The sequence below is a fragment of the Salvia hispanica genome, chromosome 2 (genome assembly GCF_023119035.1).
Source record: "Salvia hispanica cultivar TCC Black 2014 chromosome 2, UniMelb_Shisp_WGS_1.0, whole genome shotgun sequence".
Taxonomy (NCBI): domain Eukaryota; kingdom Viridiplantae; phylum Streptophyta; class Magnoliopsida; order Lamiales; family Lamiaceae; genus Salvia; species Salvia hispanica.
In genome coordinates, this window is record NC_062966.1 from 15,269,997 (window position 1) to 15,289,395 (window position 19,399).

General features: G+C 36.0%; 2 protein-coding genes across 7 annotated transcripts; both read left to right on the top strand.

Annotated features, from left to right (window-relative positions):
* Positions 1-2,071: 2,071 nt before the first annotated feature.
* On the top strand, positions 2,072-8,318 carry LOC125205537. 4 transcript variants are annotated; one of them, XM_048104553.1, is made up of 7 exons: positions 2,075-2,847; positions 2,926-3,123; positions 3,223-3,331; positions 3,701-3,821; positions 3,927-4,658; positions 5,394-7,254; positions 7,627-8,318. In XM_048104553.1, the coding sequence occupies exons 2-7, from the start codon at positions 2,928-2,930 to the stop codon at positions 8,028-8,030; spliced, it is 3,423 nt and encodes a 1,140-aa protein (XP_047960510.1). In that variant the 5' UTR covers positions 2,075-2,847; positions 2,926-2,927; the 3' UTR covers positions 8,031-8,318. The 4 variants fall into 4 exon arrangements, with proteins under 4 accessions (XP_047960511.1, XP_047960510.1, XP_047960509.1 ...); XM_048104552.1 differs by having other exon boundaries at positions 2,075-2,520; XM_048104554.1 differs by having other exon boundaries at positions 2,072-3,123; positions 7,630-8,318.
* A 2,626-nt stretch (positions 8,319-10,944) lies between these two features.
* Positions 10,945-18,417, top strand: LOC125203518 (ATP-dependent DNA helicase Q-like 5). Of its 3 annotated transcripts, none has more exons than XM_048101880.1 (19): positions 10,945-12,073; positions 12,169-12,222; positions 12,422-12,534; positions 12,657-12,869; positions 12,966-13,044; positions 13,191-13,244; positions 13,352-13,426; positions 13,539-13,592; positions 13,961-14,005; positions 14,119-14,213; positions 14,311-14,440; positions 14,743-14,841; positions 16,095-16,150; positions 16,246-16,348; positions 16,482-16,610; positions 17,043-17,212; positions 17,498-17,522; positions 17,612-17,727; positions 17,814-18,417. In XM_048101880.1, exons 1-19 carry the CDS (start codon positions 10,946-10,948, stop codon positions 17,899-17,901), a joined length of 2,826 nt encoding a protein of 941 aa, XP_047957837.1. In that variant the 5' UTR covers position 10,945; the 3' UTR covers positions 17,902-18,417. The 3 variants fall into 3 exon arrangements, with proteins under 3 accessions (XP_047957837.1, XP_047957838.1, XP_047957839.1); XM_048101881.1 differs by having other exon boundaries at positions 17,501-17,522; XM_048101882.1 differs by lacking the exon at positions 16,482-16,610.
* The last annotated feature ends 982 nt before the right edge of the window (positions 18,418-19,399 follow it).

Consider the following 19,399-nt stretch of genomic DNA (forward strand, 5'->3'; position numbering starts at 1 on the left):
ATTAAAAAGGAAGGGAATAACATAAATTAAAATATGACTACAATGCTAGAAGAATAGGGGTATATAAAGATTCTGTAATGGAGTTTTAAAATTAAAAATAAAAAATATCCGCTCAACAGAAGCGCATGCAATAGCGCTGCAGAACCCGCCGATCACCAGGTGAGTCACCAGATGCTTCACCATTTTTTCACTTACAATATAGCCCCAAAACAGCCGCATGCGGCGACCGACTTTTGGGCTCTATTGTCGATGCTCTAACCCACGTATGCGGTACACCTACAATAAAAAGTGGAACCGTTTCTCAAACCCTCCGTCCCAAAGAAGGTGACTCTTTTCTTGGGCGGCACGAGATTTTTTGCTATTTTATTTTATAAGTTAAGTGGAGATAATAAAGTAAAAGAGGGAATAAAGTTGAGATAAATATATTTTTATTTTTAGTAATGAATCATATTGGTTAGGACAAACAAAAAGGAAAGTGAGTCATTTTCAATAACAGGAAATGTATAAAATTATCACCTATAAATAGTAAGCACATTCTTATCCTGAGATTAAATAATAATAGTAATAATTAATTTTAATTAATATTATAATTCATCAAACTAAACCTAACAAAAACAATCCAACGATATATTTTATGTTTTTGAATCGGGCTTAAAAACCTATGAATTGATATATAGTCGAGAAATGTGAATATTAAATTTAATATTTTTTAGGTCAAATTAAACTATTGAATAGAAATCGATATGTATGGATGTTCATGTTCTCTTTACAAATTTAATAATATAATATAGAATGATAGTCCATCGTTTTAATAATAACGTAATGAATAAACCAAAAATGTCGACTTTATTAATTTATCAATCGAATCACAGTTGTTTTTTGTTTGGAGACGCCAATAATGGCCGATTACAACTAGCAAATGCGAGATATTAGCAAAAGCCATGATTAATTAAATGCTAAGTAACAACCTAAGAATAAGAAAGCCTACTAGTTTATCCACTATGACCAAAGCTTAATTTAATCCGTCAACAACCAATTAAAAAACATGATTTTATAGTTAGCCTATTTGAAGACAAAGTTAAGACAACATTTTCATCATTATATTTATCTTCCTGGTTGTTGGGTCGTGGTCCATTATAGACCTATAAATTGAGATACATTAAGACTTTTTTATTGATTTTGGTGATGATCCAATTTCTGACATGTAAACATAGCACTGAAAGTTAAACACATCGAGGAAAGGTTCATGTAACTCCAGTTTAACGTTCATTTTGTGTCACCGCCTGACATTGATATTTAATGATAATTATGTAGTAATACAACGAGTTAATTGCTTAAAAAATAAAAAGTAAAATAGGTTTTGGTTACCTGAGCAAATTTCCAATTGTTGCAATACTAATTTTTTATTAGAACAAAATACACGTGTTACTAATTAATGGAGTACTATATGTTGAAGATCTCAAGTTGAAGTTATTATCGAAGTTTGTTTATTTCTTGCATTCCAACTAAAGTATTGCATTTACCAGCTTGACAATTTTGTATGCTAATAAAATTAATAAAATACGGAGTCTAAAATAAAACCAAAATAACATTTAAATAATGAATTACTGGTACATAAAAAGTTTCTGATTAAAAGTTTAATTAGATCGATGAGTTTGGGATGAGTGGTCCAAAAATTGTTAGATGCAACGAATAAAGTGCAACAGAAAAAGAAAATTAGGTTTCGGAGTAACATGATAGATAAAAGTGTAATCATCTATGTATTTCATATTCATTTTATTTCAGCATTGCTTGATAAAAAGTGGTAATAAAGAGATTAAACACAAAAAGACTTCCACATGGAATAAAGTGCAGTAGAAGGGAAAGAGAAATATCTATAAATAGGTAAATGAGTTCAATTATTGCATCTAATTCTTATGCCATTACCTAACTAAGTAGCGCAATGTTGCTATATGATTTTGCTTAATTCAAGAAATACTAATTTTTTTTTGAATTAATAGCCTTATCTATTTATGTATTATAGTAATTAATAATGTGTGTGTGGGTATGTGGTGTGAGTGAGCGAGACAGAAGAACTGGTAAAACTTATGAAGAATATCCAATGTAACTGAGAGTGACTGCAAACGTAGCTTCATTAGTAATGGTGTTTTTATCAATTACTATTACGAGAGGCGAAAAACATAAACAAGGATAATTTTTGATCTTACCTGCTTTTCTTTTTCATTTTGATTTTTGTTTGGCTTCTGCTATTGTGGTGTGGTGGTGGTGCTTGCTGCCTGCTGCACATTTCCCTTTCTCACTTCACAATCCACCTCTCACGTGAACCATAATTACACCCTTTCTTCATCTTTTGCTTTTTCCTGTTCTTCACCTTCTATTCTTAGGGTTTTCTAGGCATTACATTTTCTGATCTCTGATTTCTTTTGATCTACTCAACCCTCTGTAGATCCACCCAACTTTATTGCTCTTGCTTCAGAAATTTTCGAGGGTTTTTGCAGGAAAGATTTCAGCTCTCAAGGGGTAAGTGTACAATGAACAACACTGTGCACATGTTTCACACATTGGACATTTGTGTGGATTTGAGTAAGCATTTTCTAAGTTGGGTTTAGGTTTTTTAAGTAAAATTTGTTTTAATTTGTGATTTGGGTTGGGGTTTTGGGAAGTGGATGAATAATTGACCAATTTGATCCGGCTCTTGTATATCATTATATGATTGTATATGTCAAAGAAGATTGTATTTTTCCGGAATTTGATGAGAATGTGAAGTGGGATTTGCTTGTTTATGGCAACGAGGAAGGAAGTTGAGCTTCATAGTTCGGCAGCTGACCAGTTTCTGTGATTTTCTGAGTATGTAGTTCTAGGTTTGAGTTTTTTTGAGGATTTGATTGAGATTCTGTAGGGTGTGCTAAGTTAAAAGAGTTTCAGATATGCCTCCATCGCCTGCTCTTAGAGTTTCCCCTGGGAGGGGGATGAAGGCAGAGAATCACAAGCGAGGCCGCAGTCTTGAGAGTGGGATTCTCTTTCAAGAGAAGGATGATGATCTTGCTCTGTTCAATGAGGTGCAGAACAAAGAAACAAATAATTTCTTGCTTCAGACGAATGATGACTTTGATGACATGTTTTGTAAGTTCTCAAGTCCTGTTCTGGCAATACTGAAGAATGCGTTACCTGTGTTAAGTGCCCTTGCTGACAATGTCATTATTCACCATTTATGTTTGACAGCAACAAAGGCGAGAAACTTCTCCGATTACAAGCTTGGAATATCCATTCCTGCTCGAGGGGAGAGTAGTGACCTGCTCAATGCCGAAGGAGATAAAAATGATTATGACTGGTTGGTTTTTTGTTGCTTATGAATTTTTTCCTTTACCGAGTTTCTAGTTCTTATGTTTTGGAAAGGCTTGAGTAGCTTAGTCATGTTATCCTGATTGGTGTTTCATTTAAGAACAAGAATCGCTGCTGAGTTTACTTTCTGGATTTAGTCAAGTTAGTTCAGATTGTTTCTATTTTTGTTCTCTTTCTGTAATCACTTCGGAAAATACCAGCGCTACTGAATTGTGTAAAGATTAAATGAAGATAATTTATAAATAGATCACATGCTGGTTTATATGTGAAAGCAGTTCATCGCTGTATGGTGTTAATGATTTTTTGCCTATATTGCTACCTTTTATTTGTTTTTGACTAATACATGTTGCCATTATAGGTTAATAACCCCTCCTGAAACTCCTCTATTTCCTTCTTTGGATGATGAGGCACCAGCAGTTAGTCTTGCTCCCAGGGGCAGGCCCAGGAGTCAACCTATTACAATCTCGCGATCATCCACAGTAAGATATTAAATGTAGAAACAGCAATGATCTTATAAATGTCCCATCTTTTCTTGTAATTTCTTATTGATGTCTGCAAATGGTGCTGAATATGTTCAATTTTAGATGGAGAAGGGTTACAAGAGTAGCAGGACTAGTGCTAGTCCTCGTCGCCTTAGTCCATCTCCTCGATCTGGTACCAGTACGTTGCAGTCTAGAAGCAGACCATTTTCTGCCACTCATTCTAGTCCACCTCCTGCTTTGAGACATTCTTCTCCATCAAGGGGGCTGTCTCCCACACCAAGTAAGCAAATACCTGCTCCAAGGAATAGAACACCAACACCTAGGAGAATGAGCACAGGTTCAACTGGTGCTACTGCACCTTCAAGGGTGAGAGGTGCCTCTCCTGTCAAGACAAGTCAGGGTAACTCTGCTTCACCTAAAATAAAAGCATGGCAATCTAACATCCCTGGATTTTCCTTAGAGGCACCTCCTAATCTTCGCACCTCACTGGCTGATAGGCCAGCGTCATATGTCAGAGGTTCCTCACCGGCATCGAGAAATGGGTCTAGATCTGCTAGACAGTCTATGTCCCCCACTGCCTCAAGAAGTGTCGGTTCATCCCATAGTCGTGAAAGGGACCAATTTAGTTCCTACAGCAGAGGTTCAGTTGCATCATCTGGTGATGATGATGTGGACTCACTACAATCCATTCCTATCAGCACCTCTGACCGCTCATATCCAAGAAGCATAGGTACTTCACCAAAATGCAAGACTATGGGGCTTTCCAAGAAACCAACCAAAACTTTGTCAAATTCTGCTCCCAAAAGATCCTTTGACTTGGCACTTCGACAAATGGTAAACATCTTTCGTCTTTTATCCTACTGTTTCCTTTGCTGATGGATGGAATATGGCAACCTACTATTCTAGATTCTACTTTTATTTATTCAACTGCTTTCAAGCTTTTGCTTCTAGACCTATTTTCTCATTGAAACGCGGGTCTCGTAAGAAATCACTTTTGGTTGCTCATGTGTTCATGTTTGCATGGGGAGTGCAATAATTGAATTTAATTTGGCATATAACAATATCAACTTTACGGATGGCTTCATTCAGTTGGTTCGCAAAAAAATGTTTATTCTACTGGTACCTACACAACATACCTTTGATCGAGTTAGATGGATTATTTTATTTGCTCCAGAAAGAGGTTTCAACTTACATTACAAATATATCCACCTATATAGCTGACCTGACTAGAAAAATACATGGCCAAAATCTTTAAGAAGTATATGTGGCAACAACCTATATAGAGTAGTGTTTGTAATTAGGATTATACAAACTCAATTAGGCACATTCCTGCACGGAGTATTAATTATTAGGATTTGTTATCTCCTAAACTGAACAGATTACTTTGTATGTTTATTGCATGAGAAACATAATAAACATATTAGTAGTAGAAAGAGTTCAGCATCCCTATAATGGTAAGACATAAAGAACCTGCTACTTCCAAGTGAGGCAGGCTATGGTTATTGAACTTATCATGACTGATTATGTTCAAATTATTCATACTATCTTTATTTGATATTCCATGTGCAGGATAGGAAGGTTCCTCAGAATATGTTTAGACCCCTGCTGTCCAGTGTACCCAGTTCTACATTCTCTGCAGGGAAAGCAAGTACACATCATCGTGCTCTGACATCAAGAAATTCTTCAATCACAACTAGCAGTAATGCCAGTTCTGATCAAGGAACAAGTGGGGCACTTGATACTGAAGAAAATGAGCCAAACCAGGACGAGGTGACCAGCAACTTTGTGAAGGGACGATACCCAACAATGCATGATGAAGTATTTGTCATGGATCATGCTGATGTCATAAGTGAAGCATTTGAGAACAGAATTATTGAGGAGGTACCTGGTTATCAGGATGAGGAAAATGATAAACCCGCTAGAGTTATTTCTCATTTAAATACTACTGAGAGTAGCAGCCAACTTGAAACTAGCCCAGCTATGGCTTCTGCTGATGTAGACTCGGATGGGAAATATGACGATTCAGGTGTTGATGAGACGACAGATATGGAAGTATGCTCTGGATGCAGTGACAGGTTTCCTTTAAGTCAATTGGCAAGGGAAGGTGACCTATGGTTCTGTGTGGAGTGCAATAGTTTGAAAACAAATCCAGTGGCAAGCCTCCCAGTGAAAACAGTAAAGAAAGATAAGGAAATTGCAGAAGATTTTGTTCATGATGAAGAGTGTGGATGGCTTGAGGTTTTGGACCAATCTGTCTCAATTCAAGAATTGGTACCAGTTACGGGTGCTGGTGAAACAGAAATGCACCACCTTGACTCTACTGCAACTGATGCTCAACAGTCAAAGAGCGAGCCATGCATGGATCATGAAGTATTGCAATCTGAGAAGAGGGAGCTGGTAACTGGCCAGCAAGAGATAGTTAGAGCTGTGGATTGTCACAGTGGCAACCAACAATTGCACCAGTCTGGTATCTGTTCAACTTCAGAAGCTGATGTTTCAGAAGGCACAGGTATATCATTACTTCTGAAGAAATCAAGTAGCAGTAAAGGACATCTCTTACAAAGCAGGAGTTTCACCGCAAGTAATATTTGTTATGATGATTTCTCTTATGTGAGGGATAGTGTTAATAGTATGAGAAGCTCTGGGGGGTATAGTAATGCATCTATATCATCCTCCATTGATCTGGGATCTTCTAGGCAAAGTGAGGTACGCATTAATCGACAATCAAGTGGCCGGAGATCTGATATTGAAAATCACAGATATGAAATTCCTACAAAGCACAAACGCTCCGTCTCCTCTATGTCTGGTGCATCAGCTCTTGGATCCCAGGTCCCAAGTACAACACCAAGTTGCCTAGGAGAGAGTTTTGAGCTAGTGTCTTCCAACAAAGATAGGGAGGTTAGTGGAGTAACATATGCTGATCCTCCTAAACAGTCACTGCTCTCCGAAAAAGAAGCAGAAAGTACATGCACAGATTTAGAAAGCAGTCTAACTTTCAAGGATGCTGCAGAATTAGCGAGTGATTTGATGAATTCCCATTCAGGAGGTAGTCCACCGGAGTCACTGTTGGCTTTAGAAGAGCCAGTATCACAGGAGAGTGGTGAAAACCTGACAAGCAAATCCAGTAATGAAGAAACAACAGCTACACAGTTGCAGACTGCTACCCGAGGGGAAGACATGCAAAGCTCTTGTAATGACATTGTGGATGTCACAGAAGTTCCAGATCTGGGTTCTTTGAATGATATATCTGAAATCGAAATTCAGAATTCTGGTATTGTATCTTGTGACTCACAATCTGACATTGATTCCACAAATTCAAAGACTTGGACGGATGAATTAGTGGAGCCTTGTGTCTCAGTGGAACTGAATGGTATTATGAGTGCGACTTCAGAAGAATTTGACATATCTGTTCCTGTAAATTGCTTCCTTGGTATGTGCATCTTACATTCTAAATGTTATGTGTTTTATCTTAGTCTTCCCCTCTTTATGCTTGAGCTTCTTTTTGGTGCCAAACTGGTTATATGAATATTATAAGACTTCTAATGTAATACCGACAGTAGATGTCTTTATACCTATCTTTCGTACTTGATTTGTGTACTTTCAGTAAAAAAAACTTGTGTTTGATCTTCTTTGAAAAATTCCCAGAGTGTTTGGTTGTACATAGCTTCTACTTCTTGTGTCTTGCTTATTAAGCATCAGACACATGAAGATTACAGTTCTATTCTCATCTATATTTGTACTGGATCACATAAGCTTAACTGGATTTGCATATTAATGGTATCTCTAACTTCTGTGAATTCAGAAGATTCTACTATTGTTGGAGCAAAATCTAGAAGCCTGACCCTCGAGGAAGCAACAGACACAATCCTCTTCTGCAGCTCGATTGTCCACAATCTGGCATACGAAGCTGCAAACATAGCCATAGAGAAGGAGAACTCATTATTGGAAGTCGCTAGACCAACAGTGACAGTGGTTGGCAAATCCAATCCCGACAGAAGGGAGATGCGTTCAAGGCCACTGGGGAAACGCAGTTCCAAGTCCCAGAAAGCTCGTCAAAGAAAATTGGAGACGGAGACAAAGCCACGGCCTGTGACTCCGGAAATGGAAGAAAAATGTAGTCCGCGCATCGTGAGATCTCCTAGCAAGGTTGACGCCACACATCCTCCTCCGAAACTGGAGTCCAAGTGCAACTGCACCATCATGTAAGCTGGAGATGGTAACCACGTGTGTTTAGTCGATTTGTTTTTTGTTGATTCTAATTGTTCCCTAAGAATATGATATTTAGAGGCAATCCCTTTTGTAAAGTTGTAATTTTTATTAGGCTGGCTGATAATAGGTTGGTATTCTTATTCTTGGTATACGTTGATAGAAGGTGAAATCCGTAAATTCTTTTGTTCTGGGGCTTTAGAAGTCAGAACATTGTATTAGACAATTGTTCTTGGCCATTGTAATTGTAGCACTTGCTTCAGTTATAATTACTCAGAATTATTACTATTTGTTTTGTTTTGTTTGTAATGCCATTTTATGAATAAAGACGGGTGAAAAATGGAAATTAATATTTTTTTTGAGCAAATGTGGGGTGAAAAATATCCTATAAAAATTAGGTACTCTCTATTTTCATTTATTCCATTAAAATAGATATTCTTGTCATTTTTGTCACTTTCATAAAAATAGTCTATTAATACTTTAATAACTTTTTTTATTTGTTTTATTAATTGCACATTAATGTTTATATCTTTCATTATATAAAGGGACAGTTTTTGGGAGCTAATTTTGGCGGGAAAATGATGAGGAAGGAAAAATTTAGTTGTATTGTCCATCTTTTTTTTATGCAAAGCTGCACAAGTTAATAGGGCTTCAGCTATAATGAGAGTAGCTGCGTGTATATATAGCTGTGTGTATATAACTACATATGTATGCATAATAGACTTTTGTATCTTCTCCAGAAATTTTGCTTCATCCCAAGAAATTACTCCTATTTTACAGGTCTTCCCAAGAAGTAGCTTACACAGGAAGTTTGAACACTATCATAAATATTTGATGAACTGATACACAAAACAGAATTAGAACTACTACTATGGAGTGCTCCTTATTTTCTCTTACTCAAATGGCCACTGGTGTGGTTGAACCAGCGGATGAACACCTTCCATCTCGGCAGATCCGACCATTCGCCCACGCTTTTCAATGCCTCTGCGCTCCGGCTAATCACCTCGCTCTATCTGGAAGATGGAGAAGCGCCGGAAACTAAAGCAGCAGCATCCGCAGCAGACGAATGTTGTCACGTAGAACGTCAAGGGAATCTTCGTCATTCCTGGAAAATTAAGCGGCGAGTTGTGCCATCGAATAAGCTAAATCAAAAGGAAAAACCGAACTGAGAGGAAAGAGGGTGCCTGAAGAATTCGCACCTACATATATATTATTTAGTTAATTTCAGGTTTGCATTTAAATTGATTGAGTTTCGGTCATCTGCAACTCCTAATTATATCTATTTTCTGTAATAATTTACCTGGAGGAACCACTTTGTCATTGAACTTTCTGTAATAATTTACCTGAGGAACCACTTTGTCGACGGTTTTGGTGGAATCGGAGGAAATGGGCTTCATCAACCGGGTTTGTTGTATTTTCGAATTGAGGCAATGAATTACCTGAAGAATGGTTGACGGAAACTGATGAAATGAAAATGAAACAGAGAAAAGGTTGAAGAGAAAGAAAACAAAATTTTCAGGTTATTATATTTAATGACTTGGGCTATATTTGTTCAATTTTGTGTTTTAATTATTTGTTAGCTTTATGCATAATTGTTATTTTAATTAGATGGGTGGCGGTTTTCAAGTATTACTAACTTTTTATTTTGTAAAATTTGTGAGATTAGTATAATAATAATAGTATGATATTTAGTTTAATTTGATGGGTGGCGGTTTTTAGTATTAATTTTTTATTTTGTAATAATTTATGAGATTAGTAGTAGTATAATAGTATGATATTTAATAGTAATAAATTTACCAATATTTATGAATTAGGATTCCTTTTGTATTTTGTTAGTTCGAAACTTCGAATGGTTTTTGAGTTTTTATATCATTTCTTTTGCTCAATTTTAATAATGTTGTACTTTTGAAAAGTTATTATCCTTATACGGTCATATTTAGTGTTTCAATCTTGAGTAATGTAAAAGGGAATTCTAGAGCATCGTAAGTGACAGAATCATCATTACAGCCTAATTATATTAGAAAAGTAAGTTAGAGAATCAGATAATCCATCTTAGCATTCTTCGAAAAATAAGAGAACGAAGGTGTTGTGCGAAAGAAATCTGTGACAAAGAAAGAAAAATTAACAAGAGAAGAAACCAGTCCATCACCCATTCTGGCGTTCTCATTTTCCTATCGTTGCCTCCACGAAGCCAACATGCTCACTTCTCTCAAACGGTGAAAGACACAAAAATCGTGCACACACAACCACGCACACCTACAGAACCACAACCAAAACAAATTAACTCCACAGCCAAAAACATTGATTTATGAAGATGATTAAAAAAACAAAATAATTGTGCTTTTAATATTCATGCAATTCGAAAGTGTATATTTTTCAAAAATGTAGGTAATATATATTAGTAGTATTTGTTTTCTTAAGGGTCGCTTTATGTTCATGTTTTTTATATAGTCTATTCGTTCAATAAAGATGTCTCACTTTTCTTTTGAGTTTGTCTCATTTACCGTATGTGGAAGCATAATTGTTCTATTTGATATAAGTATACATAATTGTTCTAATCAACATATGTATCGTTGTTAAATTTGTAGTTGTCTGATCAACATATGTATGCATGTAACACTTGTGGTTTTTATTAATCCTCATTTATGTTGATTTATTGAGAATATGTAATCAGTACGTAAAAATTATTTGGCCCGTGAATAGCACGGGTGTTAAAACTAGTTATTTCAAAAATGTGCATATTTTCCAATCTCTTTGTATGAGCAGCAAATGAAAAAAATAGTCCGGGTCGATCGAGTTCGGATCGGGTTTGACCCAAGTGCGCCTCATATTGACAAAAATACCCTTATAGCTAGAGCAGCCCCTTACAAAATCGGCGGGAAAATCATGTTGCCCACACTGCAGTGTTGTCGGCCATGGATTCCGATTCAGACTCCGGTGCCTCTCACATCTCCGCCACACCGCCTAATTCACCTCCGCCCCCTACGCGGTCAGCGTCACGCCGCGCTGCTCTTCTCTCCTCTTCCAAGTCAAGAACCAAAACCTCTATCTCCACCTCAACCACTGCAAGAACATTTCTTCAGCCCGTAATCTCCAGGAAAAAATCAAACCCACGTCCACAGGCGGTCCCAGAACCACATCCGGAACCGGATCCTCCACGATCCAGCCCGCCAATCACTCCTCTCCTCTCCAATCTGCCATTCCAAATTAAGAAAGGCAACCTACAAAATGGCAAGGGTGCCTCCGATGGTCTCCTTCATGGTGGCCACTGTGCTTCCAAGTTTGCGTCTTTCTTGAAAGCTCGGGATAAGAATCTCAACTTTGAGGCCGATAATGCAATTGAGATGAAAAGTAGGACTTCGGTTGAAAGTGCTACTCCCGTAGAGGCAGTAAAAAAGGAGGTCATTGGGGAGGATTCGATGGTGAAAAGAACGCGGAAAAATCTTGGTGTGATTGGAGGTAGTACTTCTGATACTGTTATAGACAAAAAGGTTAAATGTGGCAGTGAAGGGAATTTTGTGAAGCTTAATATCAACGGCTATGGCAGGAAAAAGTTCAAGTTTAAGAATAAGAGGACTGGTTTTAGTTCTTCTTCCAATAAGTATCGGAAAAATTTTAGACGAAGCAAGGGAAGTGAGAAAGGTGGAGGAGGAGAAGAAAATTGTGTTTTTGATGAAGAGGGATTGGTGGTGGATGTTGGAATGGGGCAGAAAACGTTGAATGTTGATGCTGGATCAATTGAAGAGGCTGTGATGAGGGTGAGAGATGAGGCATCGGATGAGAATCTGCTGAAGCTGTTGAAGCTGACACATGGTTATGACTCATTTAGGGATGGCCAGTTAGAGGCTATAAAGATGGTACTTTCTGGGAAGTCCACTATGCTGGTCTTGCCGACTGGCGCAGGCAAGTCCTTGTGTTACCAGTTACCAGCATTGGTGTTGCCAGGGATCACACTTGTGGTCAGCCCTTTAGTAGCTTTGATGATTGATCAGCTTAAGCATCTGCCTCCAGTGATTCGAGGTGGCCTCTTGTGCAGCAGTCAGGTTGCTTTTGTCTCTGTGTTATAACTATGTGCTTTGCATTTGCATTTGCATTACCGATTAATTGATTTTTTCTATCCATCTTGGCTGTTGTTTAGACAATGGAAGAGGCTTCAGAAACTCTCCGTTTGCTGCAAGAAGGTTCTATTAAGGTTCATTTATGCCTTTGGTAGCCTCTGAAGCCCACTCAAGCTCTCTGCACACTATCACCAATGCTCTAAATTTTGAATTAATTTGCACAAATGAACATCTGCAGTCAAAACTCAATACTATAATCAACATTTTGTCAACAAATTTGAGTCGTATTTCAACTAAATGATACTTTCTACTTCTGTTTTACTCATGTTGTAGGTCCTTTTTGTTTCGCCAGAGAGGTTTTTAAATGTGGATTTTATTTCCATCTTTTATGGCTCTTCGGTGTTATCTACTGTAGTTGTTGATGAGGCCCATTGTGTTTCAGAGTGGTGAGTGCACATTTGCGTATTTTCTCTTTTGCTTTCACACATTACCTTTTCTAATCTTGTTTGGTTCCCTTTTCTAACTCATTGGTAGTAGAATACTTTAAATACTTGATATATTTTGGCAGGTCACACAATTTTCGACCTTCATATATGAGGCTTAGAGCCTCTTTGCTGCGTGGCAAGCTTAGTGCTGGATGCATTCTTGCAATGACTGCAACAGCAACAAATAAAACCTTGTGTGATGTGATGCATGCTTTAGAGATTCCCCCTACAAACCTTATCCAGTCAACCAAGTTGAGGGAAAATCTGCATCTGTCAGTTTCTAAAAGTGGGAATAGGTCTGTGCATGCACACTCTAGCTAAACCAATGTCTGATTCGGGAAACTTAATGTTAGCTTTGAATGTAGTATCAACATAATTCAACCACTTTGCAGGATGAAAGATTTGATGGCGCTGCTTAAATCTTCTCCTTTTTCAAATATTAAAAGCACCATTGTTTACTGCAAATTCCAGGTATATTTTTCCTTTAATATTTTATATATAGCCATGAGTTTACACTCTCAATACTAAATGCAACCGAAACTTCAGTAGACATATATTATTACAAATTGTACTTATTGGCCTTCATGTAACTCCTTTTGCTCAATTTTTTTCTGCAGTCTGAAACTGACATGATAAGCAAGTATCTTTTTGATAACAATATCTCAGCAAGGGTTAGTGTTTTATTTGTAGGCTTTATTTGGTTGAAAGATCAAGCTGCTTCTGGACATTGTTCTTAATTAATATTTTTGTTCAAATGAATTATTATCTTTATGTTCAGAGTTACCATAGTGGTATTCCTGCAAAAGATAGGAGTCGTGTGCAGGATTTGTTCTGTTCAAACAAGATTAAAGTGGTAAGAAGTTTGATTATTCTTTACTGGCTTGGTCTTTTAGGGTGTCTAGGTTTCATACTATTTTATACAATCTGTTTAGGTCTATTGACTTGTATGTTTCTGTTTATGGAAGGTTGTTGCAACTGTAGCATTCGGAATGGGACTTGATAAAAGTGATGTTGGAGCTGTAAGAGAATGGTCTATCATTGTTTTTCCTTACATTTAATTCTACTTCACGTGAAGTCATAAGTCATGACTGTAGTGACATTGATCCATTGTGATCTTTATGGTCATTCTGGTTTAAATATCTCTGTTAAAAGTCTCTGTTCAATACTATAATATTTAATCCCTTACACTTAATGAGCAACTTGAAATATAGAGCGCAGCTTGAGAATTTATTTTGCAATAAATAAGAAATCCTTGTATATTGGTAAAAGCTTATCTTCAACAATCTGTAGTGACTTATGCGTGGATGCAGATAGTTCCTCTTGGCACATTTTACATTATGGCCACACTTATGGTTATTTAACCAACTCTCGAATTGTCCTACCTCAGGTGATTCATTATAGTTTACCAGAAAGCTTGGAAGAGTATGTTCAGGTAAACTATTCACATTTATATCTTGTAAACACTGATAGTCTTCCCCAACTAATTTAGTTGAAAGATGAATTTGCTGTCAAGCTGCTAGAAGTAAAATCACATTATTGTGTTAGGAAATTGGTCGTGCTGGGCGTGATGGTAGATTATCTTATTGTCACCTTCTCTTTGATGATGCCACATATATCAAACTTCGTAGTTTAATGTACAGGTAATTAATTGACTAGACCATTTGGAGGTCAGTTCCTCCCTTTTCTATAGTTTCTTGTCTAGATTTACTAACATATATTCTATTACTCAATGATCAGTGATGGTGTAGATGAATATACTGTCAACAAGTTACTCTGTCAAATTTTCACAAGTGACAGACCTTCTGGGGAAGAAACGTGTTCGATAGTCAAAGAATCAGCATGTCGTAAATTTGACATGAAAGAAGAGGTCATTCATATAGCTGTTTTTGCTACAAGTCTGTCTATTCTTCCTCTCAAATTCCTGTCTACATCTGCAGTATTGAGTAGGAGTAGTATTTAAATAAAAGCTAATTTTCCTGATCCTTGGAAATTTTCCATGGCTTTAGTAAACAAGTTGATATTGCTATTTGCTAATATGTGAATTTGTGATAAGTTCCAGTGATACAATTGCTGAGTTTGGAAGTTAAAAAATGATTTCAAAACTGATTCTACCACTCTTATTTGGCTCAATATTAGGATGATTACCATTAACCTTTTCCTTGTTTATAGGTAATTTTAACCATTCTGACGCAGTTGGAGTTGGGTGAAGTACGTTATGTGAAATTGCTTCCGCAAATAAATGTAACTTGTGTCTTAAATTTCCACCAGGTGTGTAGCCTAACCTTTTCCGAAAAGCAATTACTCATGTGTTATGCTCTCAAGTCTTATATAATTATCCCATGTTGTTTTTATCTCTTCTTGTTAGAATCACCCATAGAAATTTATCTGCATCCCAACTAATTTTCTTGTTCAGTTCATCAAATGCAAATGTGAAGCTGTAAAGTGTAGACAGAAAGGAGAAAATAATAAAGTGTACATTCACAGCTAGAGAGATTCCTATATATAGAGAGAGTAGAAAGCTAGGATTACTATTAGGTTAAAGCTATTCCTCAATTACAGCTGATAAGTAAAGAAAGCCTAGATACAAAAGATATTATACAATATTCCCCTCAAGCTGGAGGATATCAACCATGTCGAGTACAAAGATCTGATAGCATTTCCCTTCCAACGGTTTACTGATGATATCAACAATTTATTTGGATGAAGAAGTGAATGGAGTAGCAATGATCTGGCCACTCAATACACTCATAATATAATGTCAGTCAACCTTAGTTTTTTGGCCCTCTCATGAAACACTGGGTTATTTGCAATATAGATAGCTACTTGGTTAGGTCAAGGTTCTTTGAAACTGACACCCAGTTCCTCACACAAATTCTTTATCCCAATCATCTCAGTAGAAGTTTGAGTCATAGTTCGGTTCTCAACCTGGACAGAAGATCTAGCAATTGTGTGTTGTTTCTTACTTCACCAAGCTACTAAGTTTCCTCCATAATATATGCGTTGAACAACAGCATCCCAGTGAACCTGCTCAGGCTTATCCATAAAAAATGGCTGATCAAACCAACAAGAAAGAGATGGCAGGCCTTTGTTACTGTCAAGTAGATAATTTTCCCAACAAGTTCTGTACTTAGCTTTGTCCTCCAACAAGTCTCCAGTATCATCCCAAATGCTCGGATAGTATCTATATAGTATCAACTAGTTTCGTTCTTAGCAAGAACATAATTTTTTGAGATCCTAAGAATAACATAAAAGCATAAGAACATAGCAGATAATTGGACACATATAGGAGAAAAGAATAAATTGTGCATTAACAGCTAGGGACCCTTCTATATATAAGGACTTAAGGAGTAGAAAGCTAGGGTTACTACTAGCTTAAAATTTAAATCTATTCCTACAATAACAAGGATAAATAAGGAAATTCTTCTAGATACAAAAGGTATTCACAATAACAAGCATATATTATCTGCCTATATTTGCTCTAGTTTCTTTTAGCTTGAATCGTCATCCTTCTTCAATTGCAGACTCCACCACCAGTACTTGCAGCTAGAGATGTTGCAGTTGCTGCAATTTTAAAAAAGTGAGAACTAATATATGGCTTAAACTGCCAACTGGAGCAATTATGTTATCCAAGTTCTTTTCACTTAGTTATATTATATGCACCTTATTACACAGGTCTGAGATGAAAGATGGGCAGTATGTGTTTAACATTCCTTCTGTTGCAAATAACATTAGAATGCAAGCTTCTGAGCTGTTAAATCACTTGCAGAATCTAAAGGTTAGTATTATTTAAGTTGTACTATAAAATTCTTATATATAAGTTTCAGTTACTAATGGCCTGAGGATTTTGTTCCACATTTTGTGGATGTGCTTGTAGACTTAATATGATAGGATTTCCATTTCTTGACCAGATGAAGAGGGAAATAACATATGAATTGAAGGATCAAGCATTTTGTTATAAAATTTTGGGGGTACCAAACGATATTTGCTCTTTGGCAGCTCAGCTAACTAAGTGGCTTGGGGAGGTTGAAACTTGTAAGGTGATTGAGTTTGTTTCCATGTTATTAGTTGGTTTGTGTTTTCTTGTTGCTATTCACTTTCTAATTTGTATACATTAACTGGTTTATTGAAATGGAAATATGCGTGTCATTTACCTACTATCTAAATTACGGAATAACATTATGTTGCTTTGAATTTATTTGTTATAGAATGTCTTAACCTGCAGATGAAATCACAAGTCTCCTTTTCTGTGTTAAGAATTAGTCAAAAGAATCATAAGATCCTTGTTTTCCCTAGTTATATAGTGCTTCTGAGAATATATTGAGATCTTTTTGGCCAATCTTTTGGTGAGAAAATAATTATGACCAATATATGTTTGTAAAGAGATCATTGTATTTGTTTTCCAATGCTTACTAGTTTATACTACGCTACTAAATTGCAATCCAATTGTCACATGTACTTGGCTAAAATAGGTACGGAAGCTAGACATGGTATATAATGCTTCAGTCTTTGCCGCAAAAGCTTGTGACAAAGCTCTCGGTTGCAACAACGACGAACATACACCTTGTTTGCAAAGGAAGATTCAGGAGTACTTCAGTGGGGACTGTGATGCTGATACACATATTCAGATGGATCAAAACAGGTTGAGTACAAGTTGTCTCAAATCCAGCACATAAATTAACTAAATTTTTTTGCTTAGAGTTGTACATATATAACTGCCTAAAGTTATCAAATCAAGTAAGTATTCTAACTATATAGATTAGTGTATGAAACTAAATACCAAGTTATTGATCATGATAAACCTGGAATAAGCATAATCTTTTATTCCTTATATGCATCATGTAAGTAAGCATGCTTATAGTTGGAAATTATGTCGTTGAGCATTCTAATACCAATAAACTAATACAAATGTGCTTCCATTTTGCAGTAGATTTTTGCGAGCAGATACAAAGGTAAAATTCCACACCTTCTATTTTCACACCTGCTGGAAAAGAAGTTTATTAGGTGATACTTAATCTTTGGATTTCTGATAATGCATTAGGTTTTTCTCCAAAGCAACGCACAGGCAAAATTCACACCCAGAGCGATTGCAAGGATTTTTCATGGACTTGGCAGTCCAGCCTTTCCTTCTGCTATTTGGTCAAGAACTCATTTCTGGTAATATAGGGAAATGAGAATGATTTTACATGGTTATAGTTTACTGTTCCCTTTAAAGTAGCAAGGTGTAACTGATTGAATTTCAGGGGACGATATGCAAATGTGGAGTTCAGGGCCATAATGGAGGCAGCGAAGGAAGAACTCGTGAATTTTGTGGGGAAGAATGTAACATAAACCTTTTCACTCCCAAATTTTCACCTGAAATTCCAGATCTGCTAATGGTTTTGCTAGTCATCAACCACAAAGAACAAGGGATCATCATGTCATAACGATGCTCAACTTCATCATGAGGTTCCATCACGTTCGTCCATTGCATCACACTGAGTTATCCTTAGCTGCTGAAGCATCCTTAGTTGTATTATGAACCACGGAACAGGGGATCATCGCGTCATGCAGAAACCAGTGGGCATGATGTAAAACGAGTTTGTGCACAGCGAAGGAGGATTCTTCTTTTCTTCCACCATTGCAGTCAATCTGAGTGAAGATTTCATTCTCATCTTAAAGTTGAAGGTAGGTCTATACAATGTTCTTGTAGTGATATTGCAGCTTTTGGAACTGTCATTCTTGTATTTTTCTCTTTTTTTTCCTGTACCTTTTATGCTTGTAATAATTCCATATATATAGCGGTTGTTCAGTTTGTTAGACAAAATAATCATGAAATCAAACAAAATAGTACAGGTTTCATCCTTAGATATAATCTTGCAAGCTGCACAATAACATATTTGAGATTGTGTCGTGATAATTAGATATTACTCCTATGTTACATGCTTTATAAGAGCATAATTTGTGAGCACCACACTTTTAAGCATTTTTTACTCTGTTTAGTAAGTTTAGTTTGTATCTGATACATTACTTTTTTGTTAAAATTCATTGATTTATTATTTTATCTATTTATTTGACGGTAGAGAAAAAATAACTAAATTGAACTTTAATTTTTGTTAAATTATGCAATTAATTAATGATGAATAATGATGTAATATTTTCATTATGTACTTACAGTGTTTGAATTGTATATAATTTATAAATTATTGATTGTTGATGCAATATTTTCTTTGAATATAACTTCATCATACTAATATTATGATACTTACGTTTTTATCTAATGTTCATTACTACTCCATCCATCCCAACTATTTCTTTTCACACATATTTTGGAAAAATATTATCCATCTAGGCTTGAATTATGAGATTCAACTAAGATGATAGTCTCTTTTACATTATTCTTTCTTATACTTTAATTTGTTTCCAATTTAATTATTTATTGTCCTTTTACTAAAACAAGTGTGTAAAAAAAATGTGTCATCTTAGTTGGAATATATCACACTATATCATATGATAAATAAGTGCCAGTAAGATAACGCAACAATGATATAACTGTAATGGAAGAATTTTAACATCTTTTAATGACATCTTGAATAAAATATTAATATAATCAATTTAATGGCTGAGTAAATTAAATATTCTATAAATATAAAAGCTAAAAAGTAATACCTTGTCCATATATAATTGTATAATCGATTTAACCAAAATGAGATAATCATATTGAATATACTGGAAATTGTGCACACTATGTAATGAACAATCTATAACTGCAACAGGTTAAAAATAAACATACTCCTATATCACAATTAAATGTATAATAATGTTCATTATCAAAATAGAAGAAATATAA